At 45.4% G+C, this 21,749-nt stretch overlaps 1 protein-coding gene across 5 annotated transcripts; it reads left to right on the top strand.

The window, feature by feature from the left end:
• Window positions 1-1,289: 1,289 nt before the first annotated feature.
• LOC142784450 (uncharacterized) lies at window positions 1,290-14,750 on the top strand. 5 transcript variants are annotated; one of them, XM_075882828.1, is made up of 5 exons: window positions 1,290-1,938; window positions 8,660-8,722; window positions 10,890-11,112; window positions 14,146-14,305; window positions 14,403-14,750. In XM_075882828.1, exons 4-5 carry the CDS (start codon window positions 14,203-14,205, stop codon window positions 14,663-14,665), a joined length of 366 nt encoding a protein of 121 aa, XP_075738943.1. In that variant the 5' UTR covers window positions 1,290-1,938; window positions 8,660-8,722; window positions 10,890-11,112; window positions 14,146-14,202; the 3' UTR covers window positions 14,666-14,750. The 5 variants fall into 5 exon arrangements, with proteins under 5 accessions (XP_075738943.1, XP_075738942.1, XP_075738941.1 ...); XM_075882827.1 differs by having other exon boundaries at window positions 10,890-11,116; XM_075882826.1 differs by having other exon boundaries at window positions 1,291-1,938; window positions 10,890-10,978.
• Window positions 14,751-21,749: the final 6,999 nt, after the last annotated feature.

Genomic DNA, 21,749 nt, shown 5'->3' with positions numbered 1-21,749 from the left:
AAGCCAAGTCCACTTGCCTCTAATTTGGCCTCTAATCCTTGTAGGTACATCATGAATAAGAAGGGTGACAGTGGGCACGCCTGCCTAAGTCCACGTTTCACCACTGTGGGCTTAGATACCTGTTTTTCCCACTTTTTAACTACCTTGTTAGTTTTATAGATTTCCTTTAAACGATTAGTGACTCCATCTTTTACACCCAGTGTGTCTAGTATTCCCCACAAGTCCTCTTGAACCACGCTATCGTACGCTCCCTTGAATTTCTGCAGGCCGGTAAGAAGCTTCACAGCGCAGCGCCTGATCTTGTGAAACGGCGCAGCCATGCAGGCAGGGCATTCAATCCCCTCCCTATTTTTTGTATACTACTGTCCTTGTGTACATCGTAGAACACATAACAGTAATGATAGCAAACAGATCATTGATTCGGGTAGGCTTGGTGTTTTTATTTATTATGGAACAACGAGGAAGCTGCTGAAGCCCGTGCCCGTATACAGCTGCTATATATGGAGATGAAACTTTAACGAAAAAAAAAAAATGTAATGATAAACAGTAGGCTCATAACAAACAACATTTCTCTGAGGGTGCATGGAATATATGTCCCATGCAAGGCTATGCATTGCAGTTCTTACTGCATTAATTATGTACACGTACTGCAGGGCATGCAAGTGTATGCAGACATACGCTGACGAAATGACATTTTTTGCTACATACAAACGTGCACCGCACCAAATAAGACGCACGTGTTTGTATAGTCAGGGAACACTCGTGAATATTGATGAAATCACACAGCTGGCTTACAGTATAAAACAAACACAATTGCGAACAATAAAATGCGACGCTGTTTAAAGAGGCGGACCCAGGTTACGAGGAGAATTATCAGTATGGCATACACACCACGTGTCAAGCTTTTGCAACATCTAAAGAGACTAAATATGGAAAGTTGCCTTTGTGAGTTAACATGACAGTACCAAATGGAGAAGCCACACGAGAGAACAATTAATCGTGGGCTAAAGAATGTGTTTTAAATATTATACACAGCTTTGCAAGATAATATCGACGAGTTTTACTCGTCTAGGTGTGGGAGGTGTAGGCCTGATAAAATGCGATGTTGCTTCAGAGCCTTCTTTTCGTAATATTGCAATTTTATTCAACTCTTTCAAACGCGGCACCGTAAATTTCTACTGGGTGCTCGAACACGGCAAGCAGGTCGCGGGGCAAAATCTTTGTAACATTTTATTACCGAAACAGCGATACTAGCAATGCTTGAGCTGCACTTGCTGTTTTCTAAACTGTAACCTCCTCAATCTCATCACTGTGATCAGGAAACAGAGAGGAAAAGTACAGCAGTAGTACGTAGAGAAATATTCAATTTCAAGACCTTTAGCAATATCATCTAAACAAATCGCCAGTTTACTGTTGAATTCTCGATGGAAACAAACAGCTGATCAGGGACGCAAGCTTGGCTTGGCACTGGCTTGGCCGTTCATACAGAGCCAAAAGCCGCTGCAGGAAACTGGTTGCGGATCGTATTGAGACAAAATATTTTATACATTTTTGTTTTCTTTGTTTCATTTCTCTAATTGGTCTTGTGATGGCGTGAACCGCGCTTCGTGATCTCATGTACCGGCGCACTGTTTTTAAGTTTAGTATGGCGCACGATAATACATGATTGCGTGATTTAATTTAAAAATGTTCGCGAGTATGGCAGCAACACTGCAATGTCGGGAAGAGGATAGTAGTAGAACCAGTAGCAGCTGCATGCCCGGGTGGAGCGACTGATGCCCAGATTGAGAAATGTCAACCCGATGCCTTTTGTGTTGGCCGTTCTGGCAGTTCCGCCAACTTTATAGAAAGAGACGACCCCGTCGCTTGTCCTCTTTTCTTTTCCTTCGGGCATCAGCGACAACATTGACGGACGACGTGTTCGACTTCACCGTGCACGTGAGTATAGGTTGGTTTTTCATTCGAGTGAATTCTTGTTCAGATTTGCAACTTGTCGACTTCATCCTGGTCACCTGTCACCGGCAATAAGTCACATACGTGTGATATTTAGGTGAAATAAATGATAATGCACATTTTCTGCTCCATTTGCGTGACTTAGCTACACCAGGACGAGAGGTAAAGCCTTTGTCGCCTAGCCACTAGCAGGCAAGATCGATCACTCGCATCCTTCAGTTCACGAATCAACGCGCCTGCCTTTAAATTAGTAAGCTGCTCGCAAAAAAATCTTACCGAGGCAATTTTGTTTTCTGTGAACAATGCACCGTAGATTTGTCTTGAATAACAAAAAAAACTTGAAAAATAAATGTCGCGACCTTTTAGAAAACGCCGTGTCTAAGAGCTAGACGCGGCATTTTGTAAAAGGCTCAATAAATTCAGTATTTTTTCGTAGTTTCTGCTTGAAATTATTATTGTCTATGAATTTCATGGCCCAATCTTTCACTTTGGCTGAAAATCTCGGCGGCAAAAACTTTGTTCAGTGTCCCTTTAAGGGCAGGTGTAGATGCCATCATTTCAGTCGCAAATCTTTTTGCTAGTCGGTCGGCTGGTTAACAATAAGGGTACTAACTAGAGTTCCAGATTTCATCAGCAACATATCATCATGGCTTCATCAGATGCTGCATTATATACATTCTATCCTCGTTTTTAAATAGGTGTACCGTATGGTCCACTGTTACAGGAAACAAGCGAGCTCATAAACAGTGAGCCATGTGGTGCTAACTGGCAGCGAGGCTTGTGAATGGGACGCATGCGCATAGAATCGGGGTGCGCCCAGTTTTGTCTGCCATTTCTCCGCCTGTGCGCATGACAGCATTGGAAAGCGCATCCGTATTTTAGCTGCGCAGTTTATCTAGCCCAGTGCCTCCTGCTTCAGGGATTTCCTGTGAGCACAAAAAATGCATGATTTTAATCGTTGCTGCAGTGTTTTGCAAGTTGTCACTGTAAAGCACATCATATTTTTTGCCAAATGCTCGCTGCAACTAGCAAGTTTCGATGACTCAAAATGCTGTTCAGGTCTGATGTAGCAAACATTTTAAGCTCGTCCTCGTGACCATGAAGTCTTGGTTTATTAAATAATGGAAGGCAGAGTTGGTATCAGTTGATTTACAGTGTGAAAATGAAAAGTGCGAAGGACCGTGCCTCGCAAGTAAGCCCCGAGAGCATGAGCAGAGAAGTAGCAGATGAGGATGCTCATGCGCTGCATTTCCAAATCTCACCAGCACTAATGCTTGACGGACTGCTGGCCACGCACTAGCGTGTTCTTTCTGAAACAGGACTTTGACCCTGTAAGCAAGTTCTTGAAGGGCATAAGTAAAACGTAGAATGGGCCCCCTAAATGCACCCATCCTTAAATCATTGGGCTTATGAATTAGTGCCTTTTTCAAAATACAACTATTCTGAGCAATAAATTGTGACAGAACATTGCACAAAGTTTAAAAATGGGAAAAAAGTCTTTAAATGTCCCCTTTATACATAGTGTTCTTGTGATGTCACTTCTGCCGTTGTCGCCCTCTCCCGCCATGCCCGGGTAACTCCCTGGGTACCTACGGCAGTTCACGTGCTGCAGTGCGGTTTGTTGGGGGCTCGTCATCTGTTGCTGTGAACGATGTGGAAGGATTGTGGTTTTTTGTTGTCTTACTTTAACGAGCCCATTGGATTAGGAAGGCCTCGCTCGTTCACTTCATACAAGACCAGATAATCAAGATGTGCGACACATACACCAGCCACGGCGTACACCGGCTGCCCGCCACAACCTATGAGGGCCTATTATCTTGCTTTCACTACAAATTGCCTGGCGCAAAAACAAGTGAAAGCTCAAAATCTCTCGAGCCGCAATTTTAAGAGTGGATGTGCGAAGCGCAGCAGCTCCCATCGAAAACTAGTCGTGCAGAGCTAGGCAAGTTTACAAGAGATATAATATTATGAATATATTGTCACGGCCTACGCCACCAAAGTAGCAATGCCACCCCCCCCCTCCCCCCAAGAGTTTTAAACAATGCTGATGTTGAGCTTGAGCCTCTTTGATTGCAATTTGTGGAAATAGTCGAGGAAAATATCATACAAGGCAGATAGTGACTTTGCGTGGTGTGTGCCGTGGTAATGCCAGTCATCACTTTATTTTTCGCGTATGCTTTAACACACTTTTCACTTTGTATTTTGCTTTTGTTGTACGCTAATGTACAGTGGAGTCACCGAACATGATAGAGACCGTGTATAGAATTAATTTACTAATTAAAAAAAAATCCTGACGCCCAACTTGAACCGATCGGCTATACTTCAAAGTGAACAAATATTGTTTCCCATTCTTTATAGTTTGTTTCAATGCAATACCAAATCTCCGCGATCGCCATCACGATTTTAACCGCCTTCCTCGCCATCATCATTTTAACTGCGGACAAGTTGGTATGTACAGTATCTTGGTAAGCTATATCTGTTTGCAGGTAAATACTTGGCTATGGCACTTACCCGTAATGAAGTGTCACCTGAAGATGCAAATATTGCAAAGTTTCTTCAAGTAGCTTTTGTTAATCTGCACCAGCCAAATACGCTGGTACTTTTAGGAAAATCGGAATGTGTGTTCTCAATTTTAGGTTATAACTTTCAGCGAAGAAACACCCTAAGCTCTGCTCCCTCTGCGTGGACTTCTAAATCAACTTGCCTCACTAGCAGCTCATAATTTTTCAAACTTGCATCGTGAGGCAAAACTAAACGGGTGCAAGCACTAGGAGACAACATGGCAGTTGTAGGCGATAGATTCGGTTGGTGCCCGGGCATGTTGGTGGCGCACTTCGGAAGTGACGAAAAGGCGCTGCGAGATCCACGTGCACGCTTTGTATAGTTGCTGTATTGGACAGCAAACTTTTTTTCTTATCTGGGCAGTTTTACCAAAGGAAGCTTCATCGTATGGCGTGATAAATGAAGCGAATCCACAGGTTGAACCACATCATAGCCTCGCTGTGCTTTTGTACTTTTTTAGCTCGCAAAATTTATTTGTACATATAAGTGACAACTTGCCAGTAATAAGGCAGCACTCGTTTCGTTACCATATGATCATCTCCGGTGTGCTGCTGCCTCAATATTTCAAATTCTAAGCATTTACACCATTGTATGCTAACTTTTCCTTCAAAGTGAGACAAGCCACATGTGTATCGTAGATTAAGAAGCATGCCAGTTTCACGTACTTGCAAGGTAAACATCAGAAATGCACAGTTGATCAAAAATACTAGTTTAATGGTGCATCTACATAGCAGAGCACCTGTGGCACCTCGGGAACAAGATAATGCCACATATGTTACAACAGATAATTAAAAAAAGACAGGGGACGTGCCGTGAACAAATTGAAACAAAAATAAAATGGCACGTGGCAGCGAGCGAAGGCGGCAAGGGGGGGAGCCCGTGGGACTGCAGCGGATGAACGTAGGGTGTGTGTTTAATATGTGGAACAAAAAAAAAATTCAAAATTTTGGCGACTGAAATGAGGGTGACTTAGTGAGTGCGCTCATGACGAGAGTAAACACGGTTATTATTTTTTTTTTTTCAAATCTCTTTTGAAAGCCACGAAAAATCTGTATGTGGTGCAGCCTAACAGAAGGTCCGTGAAGGCAAATTATGAATTCGTCATTGTACAAAGGCCTATTTTTTTTTTTTTTTTCATGCGCACCATCCTCGCCGCGATGGTCTAGTGGCTAAGGTACTCGGCTGCTGACCCGCAGGGCGCGGGTTCGGATCCCGGCTGCGGCGGATGCACTTCCGATGGAGGCGGAAATGTTGTAGGCCCGTGTGCTCAGATTTAGGTGCACGTTAAAGAACCCCAGGTGGTCTAAATTTACGGAGCTCTCCACTACGGCGTCTCTCATAATCATAGTCGAGAGTTCGACAGAATGCCGTCTGGTCAGGTAAAGGCATTGTTGAAAAAACAGGTCACTGACCAATGTCAAACAAAACAATGACGTTTCGGGACCCGTACGGGTCCCTTGTTCACAATGGAATGACGGCTGAGCAACAGGTTCTTATGTAACGTTGAGCGCATGACGCAAAGTCCGGGAGTACACGTGGTTTAGTGTGCCAGATGATCTATTGATTGTGTTACTTGTCGTCTGAATGATTATTGATTCGAGGTTCAGTCTGGTTGTAAAATTCTTCTCCGTGGCTACGATGCGTGCGTTGTCCCAGCTTATCTCGTGGCCCGTCTTCTCGGCATGCTCTGCGAGTGCATTTGTCACTGTGTGGCTCTTGGCGACGTCATTCTTGTGTTGCATAAGACGTTTGCAGTAATTTCCACTCGTGCCAATGTACACCGATTCGCAATCGGCGCATGGTATCTTGTAGACCACACCAGGAAAGTGTTGCCGAGGGAGAGGATCCTTCACATTTAGCAACTCGGCCTTAAGCTTGCTTGCTGGAACATGCGCGATCTGTACACCACGTTTTCTGAATAGACGGGCTAGGGCTTCGCTTATATTTCGAATATAAGGAATCGATGCACGCTTTTTTGTAGACGATGTGTTATGCATGGCCTGACTAGTTGACTGCAGTTTATGCATGACGGATTTAGTTGTTTTCCTAATAAAAATCTTGGGGTATCCATTCTTGATCAGGTCATCTTCAATGGTCCGGAGCTCCTCCTGCAGGCTTTCTTCATCGGAACAAATGCGAATCGCTCGTTGAACTAAAGACCGAATCACTGAGCGTTTGTGGGCTACCGGGTGGACTGACTCGTAGTCGAGGTATCTACCGGAGTGCGTTGGCTTTCGGCTGTGTTGGCTGTGTACCGAAAGCCAACGCACTCCGGTAGATACCTCGACTACGAGTCAGTCCACCCGGTAGCCCACAAACGCTCAGTGATTCGGTCTTCAGTTCAACGAGCAATTCGCATTTGTTCCGATGAAGAAAGCCTGCAGGAGGAGCTCCGGACCATTGAAGATGACCTGATCAAGAATGGATACCCCAAGATTTTTATAAGGAAAACAACTAAATCCGTCATGCATAAATTGCAGTCAACTAGTCAGGCCATGCATAACACATCGTCTACAAAAAAGCGTCCATCGATTGCTTATATTCGAAATATAAGCGAAGCCCTAGCCCGTCTATTCAGAAAACGTGGTGTACAGATCGCGCATGTTCCAGCAAGCAAGCTTAAGGCCGAGTTGCTAAATGTGAAGGATCCTCTCCCTTGGCAACACTTTCCTGGTGTGGTGTACATTGGCACGAGTGGAAATTACTGCAAACGTCTTATGCAACACAAGAATGACGTCGCCAAAAGCCACACAGTGACAAATGCACTCGCAGAGCATGCCGAGAAGACGGGCCACGAGATAAGCTGGGACAACGCACGCATCGTAGCCACGGAAAAGAATTTTACAACCAGACTGAACCTCGAATCACTAATCATTCAGACGACAAGTAACACAATCAATAGATCATCTGGCACACTAAACCACGTGTACTCCCGGACTTTGCGTCATGCGCTCAACGTTACATAAGAACCTGTTGCTCAGCCGTCATTCCATTGTGAACAAGGGACCCGTACGGGTCCCGAAACGTCATTGTTTTGTTTGACATTGGTCAGTGACCTGTTTTTTCAACAAAACTCTCATAATCATATAGTCTGTTTGGGACGTTAAACCCCACATATCAATCAATTAATCATGCGCACCATAAATAGTGCTCAAAATTTAATTGCATATGTTGTTTTCATCCTGGCTGTATTCCGTGCTGTTTATGATGTAAAAAAAAAGTAGCACGCTGAAGTGGTGCTGCTTTTGGGCAACAGTTGAAAATGGCGGGGTGCATGAATGCGGAATACTGCCGCTTACACTCAAATCACTGTTGTGGTCACCTCCCACTCTTTGCAGCATGTGTTGTGTATACACAGCTGCATATTTCCTAGCTAGAAAAATTTGATTTTAGGTGTTTAACGCCATTTTCCATGTAACTATTCCACAATTACACACACTGATCAGCAGGCTTTCAATTGCACTGAAGGACACAGGTGCCATAAAATTCATAGTCAATTCTTTCAAGAAACCGTATGTAAAGGCTGAAGCTTCATGCGTACATACACACACACACACACACACACCATATTGTTTTTTGTACTTTATGAAAGCTGCGAAGGTCTCATGTGCCTCCAAGCGTAACCTGTCTTATTTATTCTCCATCACCGCAAAAGTTTTGTGAGTTTCAAATAAAACTACTTTGCGCATGGCCACGTTTGGGTAATTTTTTGTGTAGGTGTTATTTGAGCAGCCTACAGTGTTTACTTTATAAGCCTGTATGTATATGTTGCATTATAAGGATGCAGAATGTGTGTGGCTGTACAATATAGGTGAAAGTAAAAATTAACTGTGTCTATTGTAGTGTTCTTGCAACCAATCTTACCCCTGTATTCTAGAACGTCCCTCCACTCAACGCTTCACCTTCACTTGAGATGGCTGATGGGAGCGCCGTCTCTAAGCAGAGAAAGTCGCTGCATGTCAGCAATAATCTGCTGTGATTCTCGAGTAGCGCAGCATCGCTTTCAAACGAGCAGCGGCACAGTGCTCAACTCTGTCAAGTGAAGGGTGAAAGTCGAGTCGGGGGAGCATTTATGAATATGGGGTTTAGTTTTGTTGTCTTGTTAACCTGCCATTAACACTGTATTGATGCTACTTTGCTCTAGCTGTACAGTGCTCTCCAAGGCACAAGGAGGCACCGCAGGGGGAAGGCTCGGAGCAAACCATGCGTGAGTTTCCTTTCATTGTTACACTATGCACGTATTAAGTAATAGACTTTAATGTATGCTATTTGTATTGTGCAAGTATTTGGGGACATACAACTTCCAACACTTATATGTTCTGACGAAAATCACGCAAGAATGAGAGAAGCTTGTGCAAAAATTATGCAAGAGTGTAAGAAGCTTTTGCAGAAGTCTGTGAAATGAAGTTTTGAAAATTTGTGGCAATGTGTCATTGTACAGTGGTCAACAGTCTTGCTCAGCATGCTTGACTGCAGGGCTCCCGGCTGCACAGGCGCATCTACGGAGTGCCTGATGCATGATGGGCCAAATGTCAGCCTGCACACTGGTGCCTCTTATCCCCGTTTGTCTGTTACATCAGTGTCTCTTGTAAAGGGGGTCAGTTGTGCTACCTTTTTTTTTTTTTTTCGAATGTAATGAGTTCTTTTTCCAGATTATTGTTGTTTTAAGGTAGAGCCTCACATTTCAGTCAAATACTGAAGATTCTATTTTTCCTTCTAGATGCTATGAAGTCACTCCTTGTGTTACAATAGAGTGAACACTGTTATGAGAAAAGCTACTTTATGAAGTTAACTCACTCCATATTGACTTAACACACAGAATCGGTGAAAACTACACTTCATTCCAGCTGCATTAGAAATAATATTCATCTGCATGCTTCTGTTTCTTTTGTTTGTTTGTTGGCTGGAAGTTTGGGGTATAGGGTGGCCAGAGGGCACTGTGTAGTCTTTCTTGATCTTCCCAATTTTGTCAACATCAATTGATAGGCGTATAGGGAAGCCAGCATGCTGAAACAGCGGTGCAAGCATGCAAGATGTTCACCATTGCATGCTGTCAGTCGCTGTGAGCAACCTACTGCATACAATTAACTGTGAGTGGTGAACTAACGGTGCACTATGTGTGCCTCCTGGAAAGCTGCAATGGTAAAGTGCCACAATCGTATAGTAACATGGATAAAATCGCAATTTGTTTGTTGAATAATTTTGCAACAAAATCAATGGAGTTTTGGATAAATTTGTGTATCTGCCTGGTTCATCAAAGCTACAGAGTCAAATGCGGTATATACTCGCGTATTATGTGTACTTTTTTTGTCGATCCGGTTATGTGCGAAGCTAGTAGGAATCGCTGGCCTAAAAGCCCAACTGGGAATATATGTTGCAGGCGCTGTCACAGCTGTCTCAAAGCGGATTGTCATTTGTTTGCTAAGCCTGTTCAAATGCCCCCATTTTCTTGAAGTTCTTCCGAACATTGCTCACAAAAACCAGTTCTCACGACAGGGTTATACCAGAGAACATAAGTACTCTCCTACAATTGTCGGGAACCCAACGCAAAGTAAGATGCAGACAAGGAAGCGCGATGCCAACACAGTGCTGTGTGTGTCGCCCTTCATGTGTGTGTGTGTCCATTCCTTGTCCCAGTCTTCTATTGCGTTGTGTTCCCTCCGATATCTAACCAACACACCCAAGCTTCTATGCTAAGTCTTATTCAACGCACTCTTCTGCTGGCTCCCATACTGAATATTGCATGTCGAAGAACTCCACGCTGATGTGCTTAGCGGTAGCCCGGTTTCAGTTTTCTTCGGTAAGCTTTATAACAGCAATCTGCCTCGTATATAATTATTGTAGCCTATCACAAGGAACAGTAAAAACGCAATGGCCAGATGGCGAAACCGGAAAAAAAAAAAGAAAAAAGAAAATGAGTGCTAAAACCTGCCTCATCTAGTTATGTGACAGGTCCTTGCACGCGTTCAACATCTGTGCTGTGTCTCGGGAATACATTCTTGCCGTGGAAGAGGTGGGAAGATAGGAGGCAAACCTTTAGGCATTTCGGACTACACATAAACAGGTTTCGGTTTTCAAGTTCGATATTCTAGGGAAAGCATAAAAGTTCATGGAAGAAGGGACCTTGCACTCAGTCCATTTTGTGTAAGACTGCACTCGCCTGCTCGACAAGAGATGTGCCTGACCAGAGCATCATGAAGTCAAATGTGTCTGTGTGTGTGCTGGCAAGGTGGCTCGGGCTGGTTGGGGAGGGCAAAGTATGCGAGCAAAAAGTTTCTTGTAGTAAAGCAGGCTGGCTAATTATACTGGTGAGCAAATTATGTGAGGATGCAAATTGTGCGAGTAAATATGGTATGTACTCTTGTATGTTTCAGCTCTGTTGCTACGGATCGTGCGGATCCAACTTGGCATCCGGCAGCAACAAAGAGAGGTTCTGCAGGAGGTGCGACAGCTGAAGCACTAGGTACGGCTCTTGTCCGTGCCTCAGCCCGCCCAGCCAGCACAGCACCCTTCTGACCTTCCCCAGCCGCCTGCTGGTACAATTGGAGAAGTGGAGGCAGCAGAGGCAGCTGTGCAGAGTAAAGCTGTGGCTGCGGCGTTGGTGTATATTTCTTGATTTTTAATATGCCTATGTAACATGCAGAAATTTAGTACTGCTTTAAGATACTGTGTTTCGGGAAACAAACTAGTCAGGTTATCTCATGAGCCACTGTGCTACAGTCGAATATGAATAATTCGTATTCAAAGAGGCCAGAAAATTTGTTCAAATTAAAAGAAGTTCAAAATAATGAAAGTTACCGTAATTACTTGAATCTAACACACACCTTTTTTCCGGTTCATAAATCGCATGTGCGTTAGAATCGAGTACGAAAAAAAAAATGAATATGGTCATTCTATTGCCATCGCCACTTACAAAATGGCCGCCCCCTACGTGCGTCGGCATGGCGCGTCGGTCATTTCTGCCTATACGTTTCCCATGCGCGGCACTTCATGCGTGTGCTGAGGATTTCGTCATCTTGTAGTACATTAGCATCGACAACATGGTAGGGCCGACTCCAAAAACTCGACGAATGCACCACATTGCTGCTTCTAAAAGAGAAGTCGTCGCGTGGGCCGGAACGAACAGAAATCGGGCCGCATCGCGGTCATTCGGAGTTCCCGAAACGTGCGTGCGGGACTGGCGGAAACAAAAGCAGAATATTGTCGACAGCAAAGATTCACGCAAAGGCTTCAGTGGACCACAGCAGGGTCGGTTTCCACAAATTGAACAGCTGCTCGGCGAGTATGTGATTAAGCAGTGAGCGGCACAGCGGCCCGTGACGACAGAACTGCTCCAAGTGCAGGCTATGCAGTTAGCCTTAGAAAAAGGGCTAATGCAGAGCCATTTTAAAGCGAGCAGGTGCTGGCTAACGAACTTTATGAAGAGAAAAGGTTTTTCCCTTCGAAGGCGAACGGGCATATGCCGGAAGTTGCCGGAGGGGTACGAAGAAAAGCTTCAGAGTCTTCAGAGGCTCCTCCTAAACTTGCGGCACAACAACGGCTACCTGCTTGAGCAAATCGGGAATGCCGATCACACACCTCTTTACTTCGACATGCCTGGCACCACAACTGTCTAGGAGAAGGGGGCGAAGCAAGTTCGTGTACTGACATCGGGCCACGGTAAAACTAGAGTGACAGCAATGCTCCGTTGCACGTCAGATAGGCATAAGCTTCCCCCGTACTTCATATTTAAACGGAAGACGCTCTCAAAAAGAGTCGTTTTCCCGAGTGGTGTGATCAAGCAGGCCAACGAGAAAAAAGGGTGCGCGTTGCAACCGATGTCTTAGTTTTTTTTTTTTTTTTTTTCCGTGGAAATTGGGCGCGCGTTACAATCGAGGGCGTGGTAGAATCGAGTAAATACGGTAAACGAGCGGAGGGCTCACCATGCAGTGATGCATGTGCATGGAGAAGTTTTATTCACAAATTGCAGGACATCCGTCATTAATTAAAGTAGTCAATACATGTCTGTACACGTTGGCCTTGCAACGAGTCAACAAGTTTTGCGTGCAGTTTGCAAAGCATTTGTACTTCGGCTTCAGTATTCTCCTGGCAAAAGAAGTTGTGCGCGGCTATGTCCAGTACTGACACTCTTCGAAGACCACAACTGTGTTTCCACTGTTACCATCTGCGCTGCAGCCGGAGCGTGGCCAGCACATGATGAGAAAGGAAGAGCGTCTCCACCTGGAGAAAAGCAGATCGGCATTCGAGAGAGAAACACTCCGCGGCAGCTTTTTTTTTTTTCTCTCTTCATGCACGGTGTTGAAAAGAGAAGAGTCTCTACATAGCAGGAACGAAAAACAGGGAAGCGTGACACCGGCGCGTTGCAGATCGGCATGAGAGAGAGCCAGCTCTCTGCGACAGCTTTTTTTCCCCTCTTTCTCTTCGTGCGCAGTGTTAAGAGGAGAAGGGTCTCTACGTGGCAGGGACGGAAAAAGCCGAAGCGTGGGACAGGAATGTCGCAGATTGGCATTTGGCAAACATTCCACCGCAGTCTTTTCTTTCCTTTTCTTCATTTTCTTCTTCAAGCACAGCGATGAGGTGTCTGGAGTGCCACCGCAGGATTGGGCGGGGTGCTGAGAGCATTTTCGGAGCGCGGTATAGCTTTGATAGGACCACAGCGTCAGTTCGAATTAAGTGTGTTGGAATTAATGAGATTCGACTGTATTTACTATAGTCTGTGAAGTCCGAGTGAACTGTCCTAAGCTAGCAGACGATGTAGGCGGCATCGTGTGTTTGATGGGCAGTGACTAGCAATAGCCTGCTTAAAACAGACATTCAGTAATTTTGTTCATTTATCACCCTATTTCGTGTCCGCTGCGGCTCTCTCTAGTTTGAGCTACAGTTCACCCTGCCTTGTGTTAGCCGATTTCTTACTTTTTTAAAAATCTAACATGCACCCAATTTCGCAGGGTTAAGAAAAATGCACCTTTGTTTATTGTGATGAGATTTCTATAGCGACATGCCTCTTTGTTGGCTATCACAGAAAAATATAAACAGCAAATGGTGCGACCATCTAGTGCGACCTTTATTTTTCTATCAGTTTCATCTATGACGAAGATTTGGTCTCTCTAAGGTTGCCTCTTAGTACGCCTTGATCATGTTCATTTATCTTGTTGTGCTCTGCTTACAATGCATTGATTAAAAACATGTCCAAGCTTCTTTTTGAATTCCACATATTTTATCGTTTTTCACCTGTAGAAGCTACTCCTGGTCAACATTCAGGCAAAGACATTGTAACCTCGAAGAAACGTGTATTGGAATTTGAGCACTGTACAAAGTAATTATACTATTTCATAGCTAGAATCAATATTTATTAAGGGTTATAACAGTGTTGTATTTGATTTCATAACAGCGAAACTGCATATCAGAGAAGGACTCTGAAAGGTTCTCACACTGAGTGTGAGAGGGCTGATGTGGAAACCATTTTAGGTCAAGTGAGTTGAAGTTAGCATAAAAAAACAATGAAATGTTGTGATGCCCAAAAATTCAAGTTGTTGTTTTCAGTGTCCTCTTCTTGCAGATTTTTATCATGAAAACATTTCGATGTGCTGTTGCGTTTACCCCATCTATGCTTCTTGCATTTTTTTACAGCGCAAGAACCTCCTGCAGATTGGGGGACGTGGCCTCCGAGAAATTGCTGTGAATGCCATGAAGGCTGTATTGGCACATGACGAGCAAGTGCTGTACAGCCTTCATGGCAGAAAAGGGATAAGGGCCTTTGTGAACCTGAGGCTGTGTAGATTAGTGACAGGTTAGACTTGTTCATTGTTTTATGTGTGTGTACCCTTGTGTATTCTCTGTACCGCAGTGCTTCATGTGTACTGTGGTATTTCTGTTCTTGTATGCAGATGTTATCTGCCAAAAAGCAGGGTGCGACCAGGCAGAGGCCCTCAACTTTATTAAGAGGTGGCTGCCAGGGTCTGGTGATCGCTGTGGGGGCAGGAAGCGGCGCTTCAGAGAAGCATTTGTTGTGGAGCAGCCCGATGATCCCCATTCTCAGAGTGCAGATTATCGGCTGCTCGCGGCAGCTGGCTTCCTGCCCAGCCACAGCAGCCAGGGCCTTGACAGCACCACTGCCACTGTGCCCCCAACGCAACCTGACCTGCAGTAGAGCGGGCCTTTTTTAGTTGTGTATATATATTTTTCAATGTATACATTTTTTGTTGTACCAAATAAAAAAAAAAACAAAGAATAAATGGTCTGCAGACTGTCGGTGGTGCACTGTACGGCTAGCTTATGCTGATTCGGAAGCACCATCACCATGTTTTAGTTACAAAAAAATGCTCTAAACTGTATGAATACTCTCGATTATCATGTGGGGGACATATGTGGGGATTGCAAGTGGGGGACATACGCTTTCAGCATTTACTTCCTAACGACTTTTTTTGATCTACTGTACCAAATGCCAGTACCAAATAAAGCACTCGCTATTGCAAAAGATGGATTGGTAAAAAAATAAACTACACTTCTAGTGTTAGCAAAGGGAATGAGGTATAAAAGATGAAATAGATCGAGTAACTGCTTTCAGTTCTCAGCATTCAATTTTCGTTGCCCCAAGTATACAGGGCTGCAAAGCTACAAGAGCGGCTCATCGAGGCATATTGTTTAAATCTTCCGGTAAGAAAAATTCCCTACTAATAATGGCTACATAATGGCAAGCCAATCAGTAGCCAATATTCGTCGTGCAGGAAACATCGGTGTATTAACGGCATTTCATTGGCTGCAATGTGGCCCTGGATTGGTCCAATGTCGGTCGTACATCCGTAGCCAATATTCGTCGTGCAGCAAACATCGGCGTAAAAATGGCATGTGATTGGCTGAAATATGGCCCAATGTTGGCCGAACATTGGCAGCTTTGTCGGCAATACGATGGGCCTTCGTCGGCCCAATGTTGGTTGCATACGGGCTAAAACATCGGCAAAACGTCGGCCCGACATTGGAAGAAGTTGCACTTCCGACGTCGGTGCCGATGTTAGCCGATGTTGGTCCAAGATTGGTCCAACGGCGGCGTGCTGCCTGGGTTGTGCAGAGGAGCCGCAATAGTAGCGAAATCACGTACAAAGCGGCGGAAATACGACGCTAAGCCAAGGAAGCTGTGGAGGTCTTATTGTGTGGTTGGTGTAGGAAAGTGCAGCACCGCGGCAACCTTGTCGGGATCGGGCTCAACGCCATGTTTACTGACGACGTGACCTAATACCTTGATGCTGTGACTGGCAAACCGACACTTCTTAGTGTTGAGCTGGAGACCGGCCTTAGCTAAACACGTGAGGACTTCGTCTAGCCGTTCCAGGTGCTGTGAGAAGCTCGACGAAAAAATGACAATGTCGTCCAGGTAGCAAAGGCAGGTCTTCCATTTTAATCCCCGCAGTACCGTGTCTATCATCCGTTCGAATGTGGCTGGGGCATTGCACAGGCCGAAAGGCATTACATTGAATTCAAAGAGCCCATCTGGCGTAGCAAACGCAGTCTTCTCTTTATCAGACTCGTGCATTGGAATATGCCAATAACCGGAGCGCAAGTCAAGACTTGGAAAGTACTCGGCACCTTGTAAAGTATCAAGAGCGTCGTCAATGCGAGGCATTGGGTAGACGTCCTTACGAGTGATTTTGTTGAGTGATCTGTAATCAATGCAAAACCGTACCGAGCCATCCTTTTTTTTTCACTAGTACGACAGGAGAAGACCATGCGCTTGTCGAAGGCCTGATGACGTTGCGCGCGAGCATGTCGTTGACTTGTTCTTCTATAAGCTTGCGCTCAGAAGCCGACACACGGTAAGGGCGGCGGCGAATCACACGGGATCCGTCGGTGTCGATACGATGGGCGGTCACTGTTGTTTGACCCAGACCTTCGGAACAAACGTCAAAGCAAGTTTTGTGCTTCATTAATAACGCTAGCAAGGCATCCGTTTGCGTTGGGTTGAGATGTTCACACAAAGTGGCCTTGAGAGCAGGAAATGCATCTTCCGGTGGCATACACTTTGAGGATGACGAAGCAGATGAACCATATATATATATATATATATATATATATATATATATATATATATATATATATATATATATATATATATATATATATATATATATATATATATATATATATATATATATATATATATATATATATATATATATATATATATATATATATATATATCTGCGTGACCTACTCATGTCGTCAAAAAGCGTACGCAGTAAACCTACTGGCTGCCGTCCTTAAACCTCTTTGCAAAGTCTGCCAGCATATGACCACTTCACTTATCGCAAACAGCACCGCATCTAACTTCAGCGTGAAAATAAATGAAGACTATAACTGCGACACGCGTAATGTAGTTTCCCTCCTGGAATGCTTGATCTCTGGAATGCAGTACTTAGGCGAAACCGAAACACCCTTCCGATATCGGTTTAACAATCACAAGGCTCATATCTCTTCACTTCCTCACCTTCCAATATCAAAGCATGCTAACGCAATGGGCCACTCATTTGACAACATTAGAGCTACGATTCTGGAGTCTGGCTTCCGAACGCATCATGACAGGGAAGTGCGCGGATCATTTTTCATGTTTAAGTTCAATACAATCGCAGGCGGTTTAAATGAGAGTACGGGGAAACTCAGCGTCTTGCACCAGTGACCGCTGTAGATGTTATTGCTTGTACCAGCTGTAATCCTTGTGCACGTGTCGTGACTCGTTATTGTATTGCTTATAAGTACGATGTGATACGGGGGCCCCCATATAGATTTCATGTCTGATTGTTGTACTTGTTTTATGATGTTTGCACTCACGTGATTATTGCAAGCGAAACGTATGCGCTTATATGCTGTTGCACCACTGTTACATCTGTTATTCTGACGAAGGCCGGTCCCACGGCCGAAACGCAAAGAAACCTTTCCGTTTTTCGACGTGTGTCTTCTTTTTATTCAAATATATATATATATATATATATATATATATATATATATATATATATATATATATATATATATATATATATATATATATATATATATATATATATATACCTACGCGCCCAAAGGGACGGTCAGGGCAAGGTAACGGTTGCAGACCGGCGTGCGACATGTGGACTGACGGTTTACGGCGTTGGCAAGTGAGGCAAGAGCGAACGAACTGCTGCACATAGCGGTACATGCCGCGCCAAAAGTAGCGTTGTCGAATGCGATGGTAGGTCTTGAATACCCCAGAGTGCGCGCATTGCGGATCTGAATGGAAGGATTCACATATTTCTGACCGCAGACTGCGGGGTATCACGAGTAACCACTGCCGGCCGTCGGCGTCGTAATTGCGTCGGTGTAGGAGGCCGTCACGAATGGCGAAATGGCGAGCTTGACGACGCAATGCACGCGTGGATGGCGTTGCGGATGGGTCAGAGAGCATGTCGATGAGCGGGCCGATCCAATTATCCTTTCGCTGTTCGGTAGCGATGATGTCAACATCAATGGCAGAAACAGCAGCTGAGGATACTGGGCAGAGCACATCACCTTCAGGCAGAGGGGAGCGCGAGAGGGCGTCGGCGTCAGCATGCTGGCGTCCGTTGCGGTACAGCACGCGGATGTCGTAGTCTTGTAAGCGAAGAGCCCAACGGGCGAGACGGCCTGAGGGATCCTTCAATGAAGAAAGCCAGCATAGTGCATGATGGTCGGTGACGACATCGAATGGGCGACCATACAATATATATATATATATATATATATATATATATATATATATATATATATATATATATATATATATATATATATATATATATATATATATATATATATATATATATATATATATTATATATTTTAGTAGATCCTCCGTGAGCGGTCACAACGTGGTTTATTTCGACGTTTCGGCTTAGAGTCTGGCCTTCATCAGGATATATATATATATATATATATATATATATATATATATATATATATATAGTACTGAAGCATAGTGGCGCCTGCTCTGTGCCAGCGAGAAAGAAGACGTTGACGTCCGTGTGTGGCTCGTGCTTGCCGGGTTCCTGCCTGTACCAGCTTGTTGCGGCTAACGTTTCTGGAATAATAACCTGTGTTTTTACGCAACCTTGCACGTTGCATTTGGTGGAAACGTGCTGGGTAACGTCCTGGAGCTCCGCAGCCGTAAGCTACCATCTCAGTTCGCGATGACCGAGCGCGTCGATCCCCCACAAGGTTCTTCCACGCTGCCACCTGTCATGTGTTCTGGTGTACTTCGTCTGCGTGACCCACCAGTATACAATGGCAATGAAGATCAAGATGTCGAGGACTGGCTGGCAGAGTACAAGCATGCCAGCGCGATTAACAAGTGGGATGACCCTGCGAAGCTGACTCACGTCATCTTCTACTTGACGGATTTGACCAACCTATGGTTCACCAACCACCAAGCCGACATCCCCACCTGGTCGGTTTTCAAAGAGGCCGTCACCTCGTTTTTCGGTCGTCCAGCCATGCGTAAGCTTCGCGCTGAACTGGGACTGCGGGGACGATTTCAGCGAAATGGTGAGAGCTTCACGAGCTACATTGAGGATGTGATCAGCCTCTGTAGGCGAGTTGATGCCAGGATGACGGAGGCTGACAGAATAAAGAATATTGTCACGACGTCAAAACAGAGGTCTTGCCGTAGAGACTGAGACACCAGAAGCAGGTCGATCTTTTTAATTAGAACGCGCAAGCGAGTTCTTCTTCTTCGTCCACTTCGTAGTCCTTCGTGGCACATGCACAACTGTCATCGTCTTTCTTGGGCAAGCACGTGACATTTGCCTCCCTCCGAAAGAAGCATCGTCCCGATGCACAACTTAGGTGCTCTACCAGGCGTATGAAGTGGTCGTACGAAAACGGTAACCGGGAGCTAATTAACTCGATAAATATGGTTTCATACGCACGACGTGCACGACTTCGGGCAAACGCTTTTGGCGCTTAGAACTACAATTAGTGCCGGGAACAACTTCGTAGTTCACGTCGTTCAAGCGTCGCGTGACGCTGTATGGACCAAAGTACCGTCTTAGCAGTTTCTCAGACAGTCCACGTCGACGTATCGGAATCCAGACCCACACTTTGTCGCCTGGTGAGTAGCTAACAAACTTGTGTCGGTTGTCGTAGCGTTGTGCATCTTGATGCTGCTGATGACAGATGCGCACGCGCGCGAGCTGTCTGGCTTCTTCGGCACGCTGAGTGAATTCTTCGGCGTCTACATGGATGTCGTCACACTCATGCGGCAACATGGCGTCCAATGTTGTCGTGACTTCGCGACCATAGATCAGACTGAACGGTGTCATTCCAGTTGTTTCTTGTCGAGCGGTATTATAAGCAAAGGTCACGTACGGCAATATCTGATCCCAGTTTTTATGTTCTGTGTCAACGTACATACTGATCATGTCTGTGAGGGTCCTATTGAGGCGCTCCGTCAGTCCGTTTGTCTGCGGATGGTATGCAGTTGTTCTCCGGTGAGCTGTACCGCTGAGTCTGAGAACCGACTCCAAAAGCTCTGTGGTGAAGGCAGGTCCTCTGTCTGTGATCACTGTTGTCGGAGCGCCATGCCGAAGGACGATGTTTTCGATGAAAAACTGAGCGGCTTCTGCTGCTGTGCCACGCTGCATAGCTTTAGTCTCTGCATAACGGGACAGGTAATCAGTGACCACAATAATCCATCTGTTCCCTGTTGTGGAAGTTGGAAAGGGACCCAGGAAATCCATTCCAATCTGGGTGAACGGCTTTTCTGGTGCTTCGACTAGATGTAAAAGACCGGCTGGCTTGCTGGTAGGCGCTTTGCCTCTTTGGCAGTCGGTGCACGTTCGCACGTGATGGTTAACCGCAGCAGGTAACTTTGGCCAGTAGTACTTGCATCGTAGTCGGCACAATGTTCGGGTGTAGCCTAGATGACCAGAAGTTGCTTCATCATGGCACGCTTCCATAATTTCTTTTCGAAGAGAGGCAGGCACGACGAGCAAGTGCGGGTTACCAGTTGGTGAGAAGTTTTTCTTATAGAGAACATCGTTTCGCAAGCAAAAAGATGGCAGTCCTCTAGCAAATAACCGCGGCACGTGTTTACGTCGTCCTTCTAAATATTCAATGAGTGGTAACAGCTCAGGGTCACTGTGCTGCTCTCGTGCAATAGTGGCTGTGTTGACAACTCCCAAGAATGCCGCGTCGATGTTTTCGTCATCAGGAGCGACAGTTTCTACTGGCGACCGTGAGAGACAGTCGGCGTCGGTGTGCTTCTTCCCAGATTTGTAGACGATGGTCTTGTCAAACTCTTGAAATCTTAGGCTCCAGCGCGCCAAACGACCAGATGGATCTTTAAGGTTGGTGAGCCAGCACAAAGAGCCAGCATCGCTAACAACCTTGAAGGAGCGGCCGTACAAATACGGATGAAATTTGATGACTGCCCACACCACGGCGAGACACTCCTTCTCGGTGGTCGAGTAGTTCTCCGTGCGAGAGAGAGTTCTGCTGGCGTAGGCTATTACTCTTTCACAGCCGTCTTGCCACTGCACCAAAACGGCACCTAGACCTACATTGCTGGCGTCAGTGTGAAGTACTGTAGGGGCGTCCTGGTCGAAGTGCGCAAGGACTGGAGGTGTTTGCAAGCGTTGTCGCAGTTCATTGAATGCCATTTGCTCCTGTTCACCCCAAAAGAAGGGGCGTCCTCACGTGTGAGTCGTGTCAATGGCGCCGCAATAGACGAAAAGTCCTCGATAAATCGCCGGTAATAGGCGCACAACCCTAAGAAGCGTCTCACAGCCTTTTTGTCACGGGGTGCAGGAAATTGCTCTACGGCGTCTATTTTGGCCGGGTCAGGTCGAACACCCTCGTGACTGACGACGTGGCCTAGGAAGCTGAGTTCGTTGAAACCAAAATGACATTTTTCTGGTTTTAAAGTCAGGCCGGCCGAGCGTATGGCTTGGAGTACGGTGGATAGACGGCTGAGATGTTCCTCGAATGATGCTGAGAATACAACATCGTCCAGATAGACCAAGCATGTTTGCCACTTCAGGCCCGATAGTACGGTGTCCATGAGACGCTGAAAAGTGGCTGGCGCTGAGCACAACCCAAAAGGAAGCACCTTAAATTCATAAAGGCCATCAGGCGTCACAAAGGCCGTTTTTTCACGATCTCTCTCGTCGACTTCTATCTGCCAGTAGCCGCTTCGGAGGTCCATTGAAGAGAAATAGCGCGCATGACGCAAC

This window comes from Rhipicephalus microplus, unplaced genomic scaffold (genome assembly GCF_043290135.1).
Source record: "Rhipicephalus microplus isolate Deutch F79 unplaced genomic scaffold, USDA_Rmic scaffold_14, whole genome shotgun sequence".
Taxonomy (NCBI): Eukaryota; Metazoa; Arthropoda; class Arachnida; order Ixodida; family Ixodidae; genus Rhipicephalus; species Rhipicephalus microplus.
Note: the sequence above shows the minus strand (reverse complement) of the source record. Positions and strands in the feature narration are given on the sequence as shown.

Bases quoted from the DNA above. Each gene is read 5' to 3' on its own strand.
- LOC142784450 (XM_075882825.1), top strand. From the start codon at position 14,029: ATGCCCAAAAATTCAAGTTGTTGTTTTCAGTGTCCTCTTCTTGCAGAT. The intron at 14,306-14,402 runs GTTAGACTTGTT...TCTTGTATGCAG, and splicing joins GCTGTGTAGATTAGTGACAG to ATGTTATCTGCCAAAAAGCA.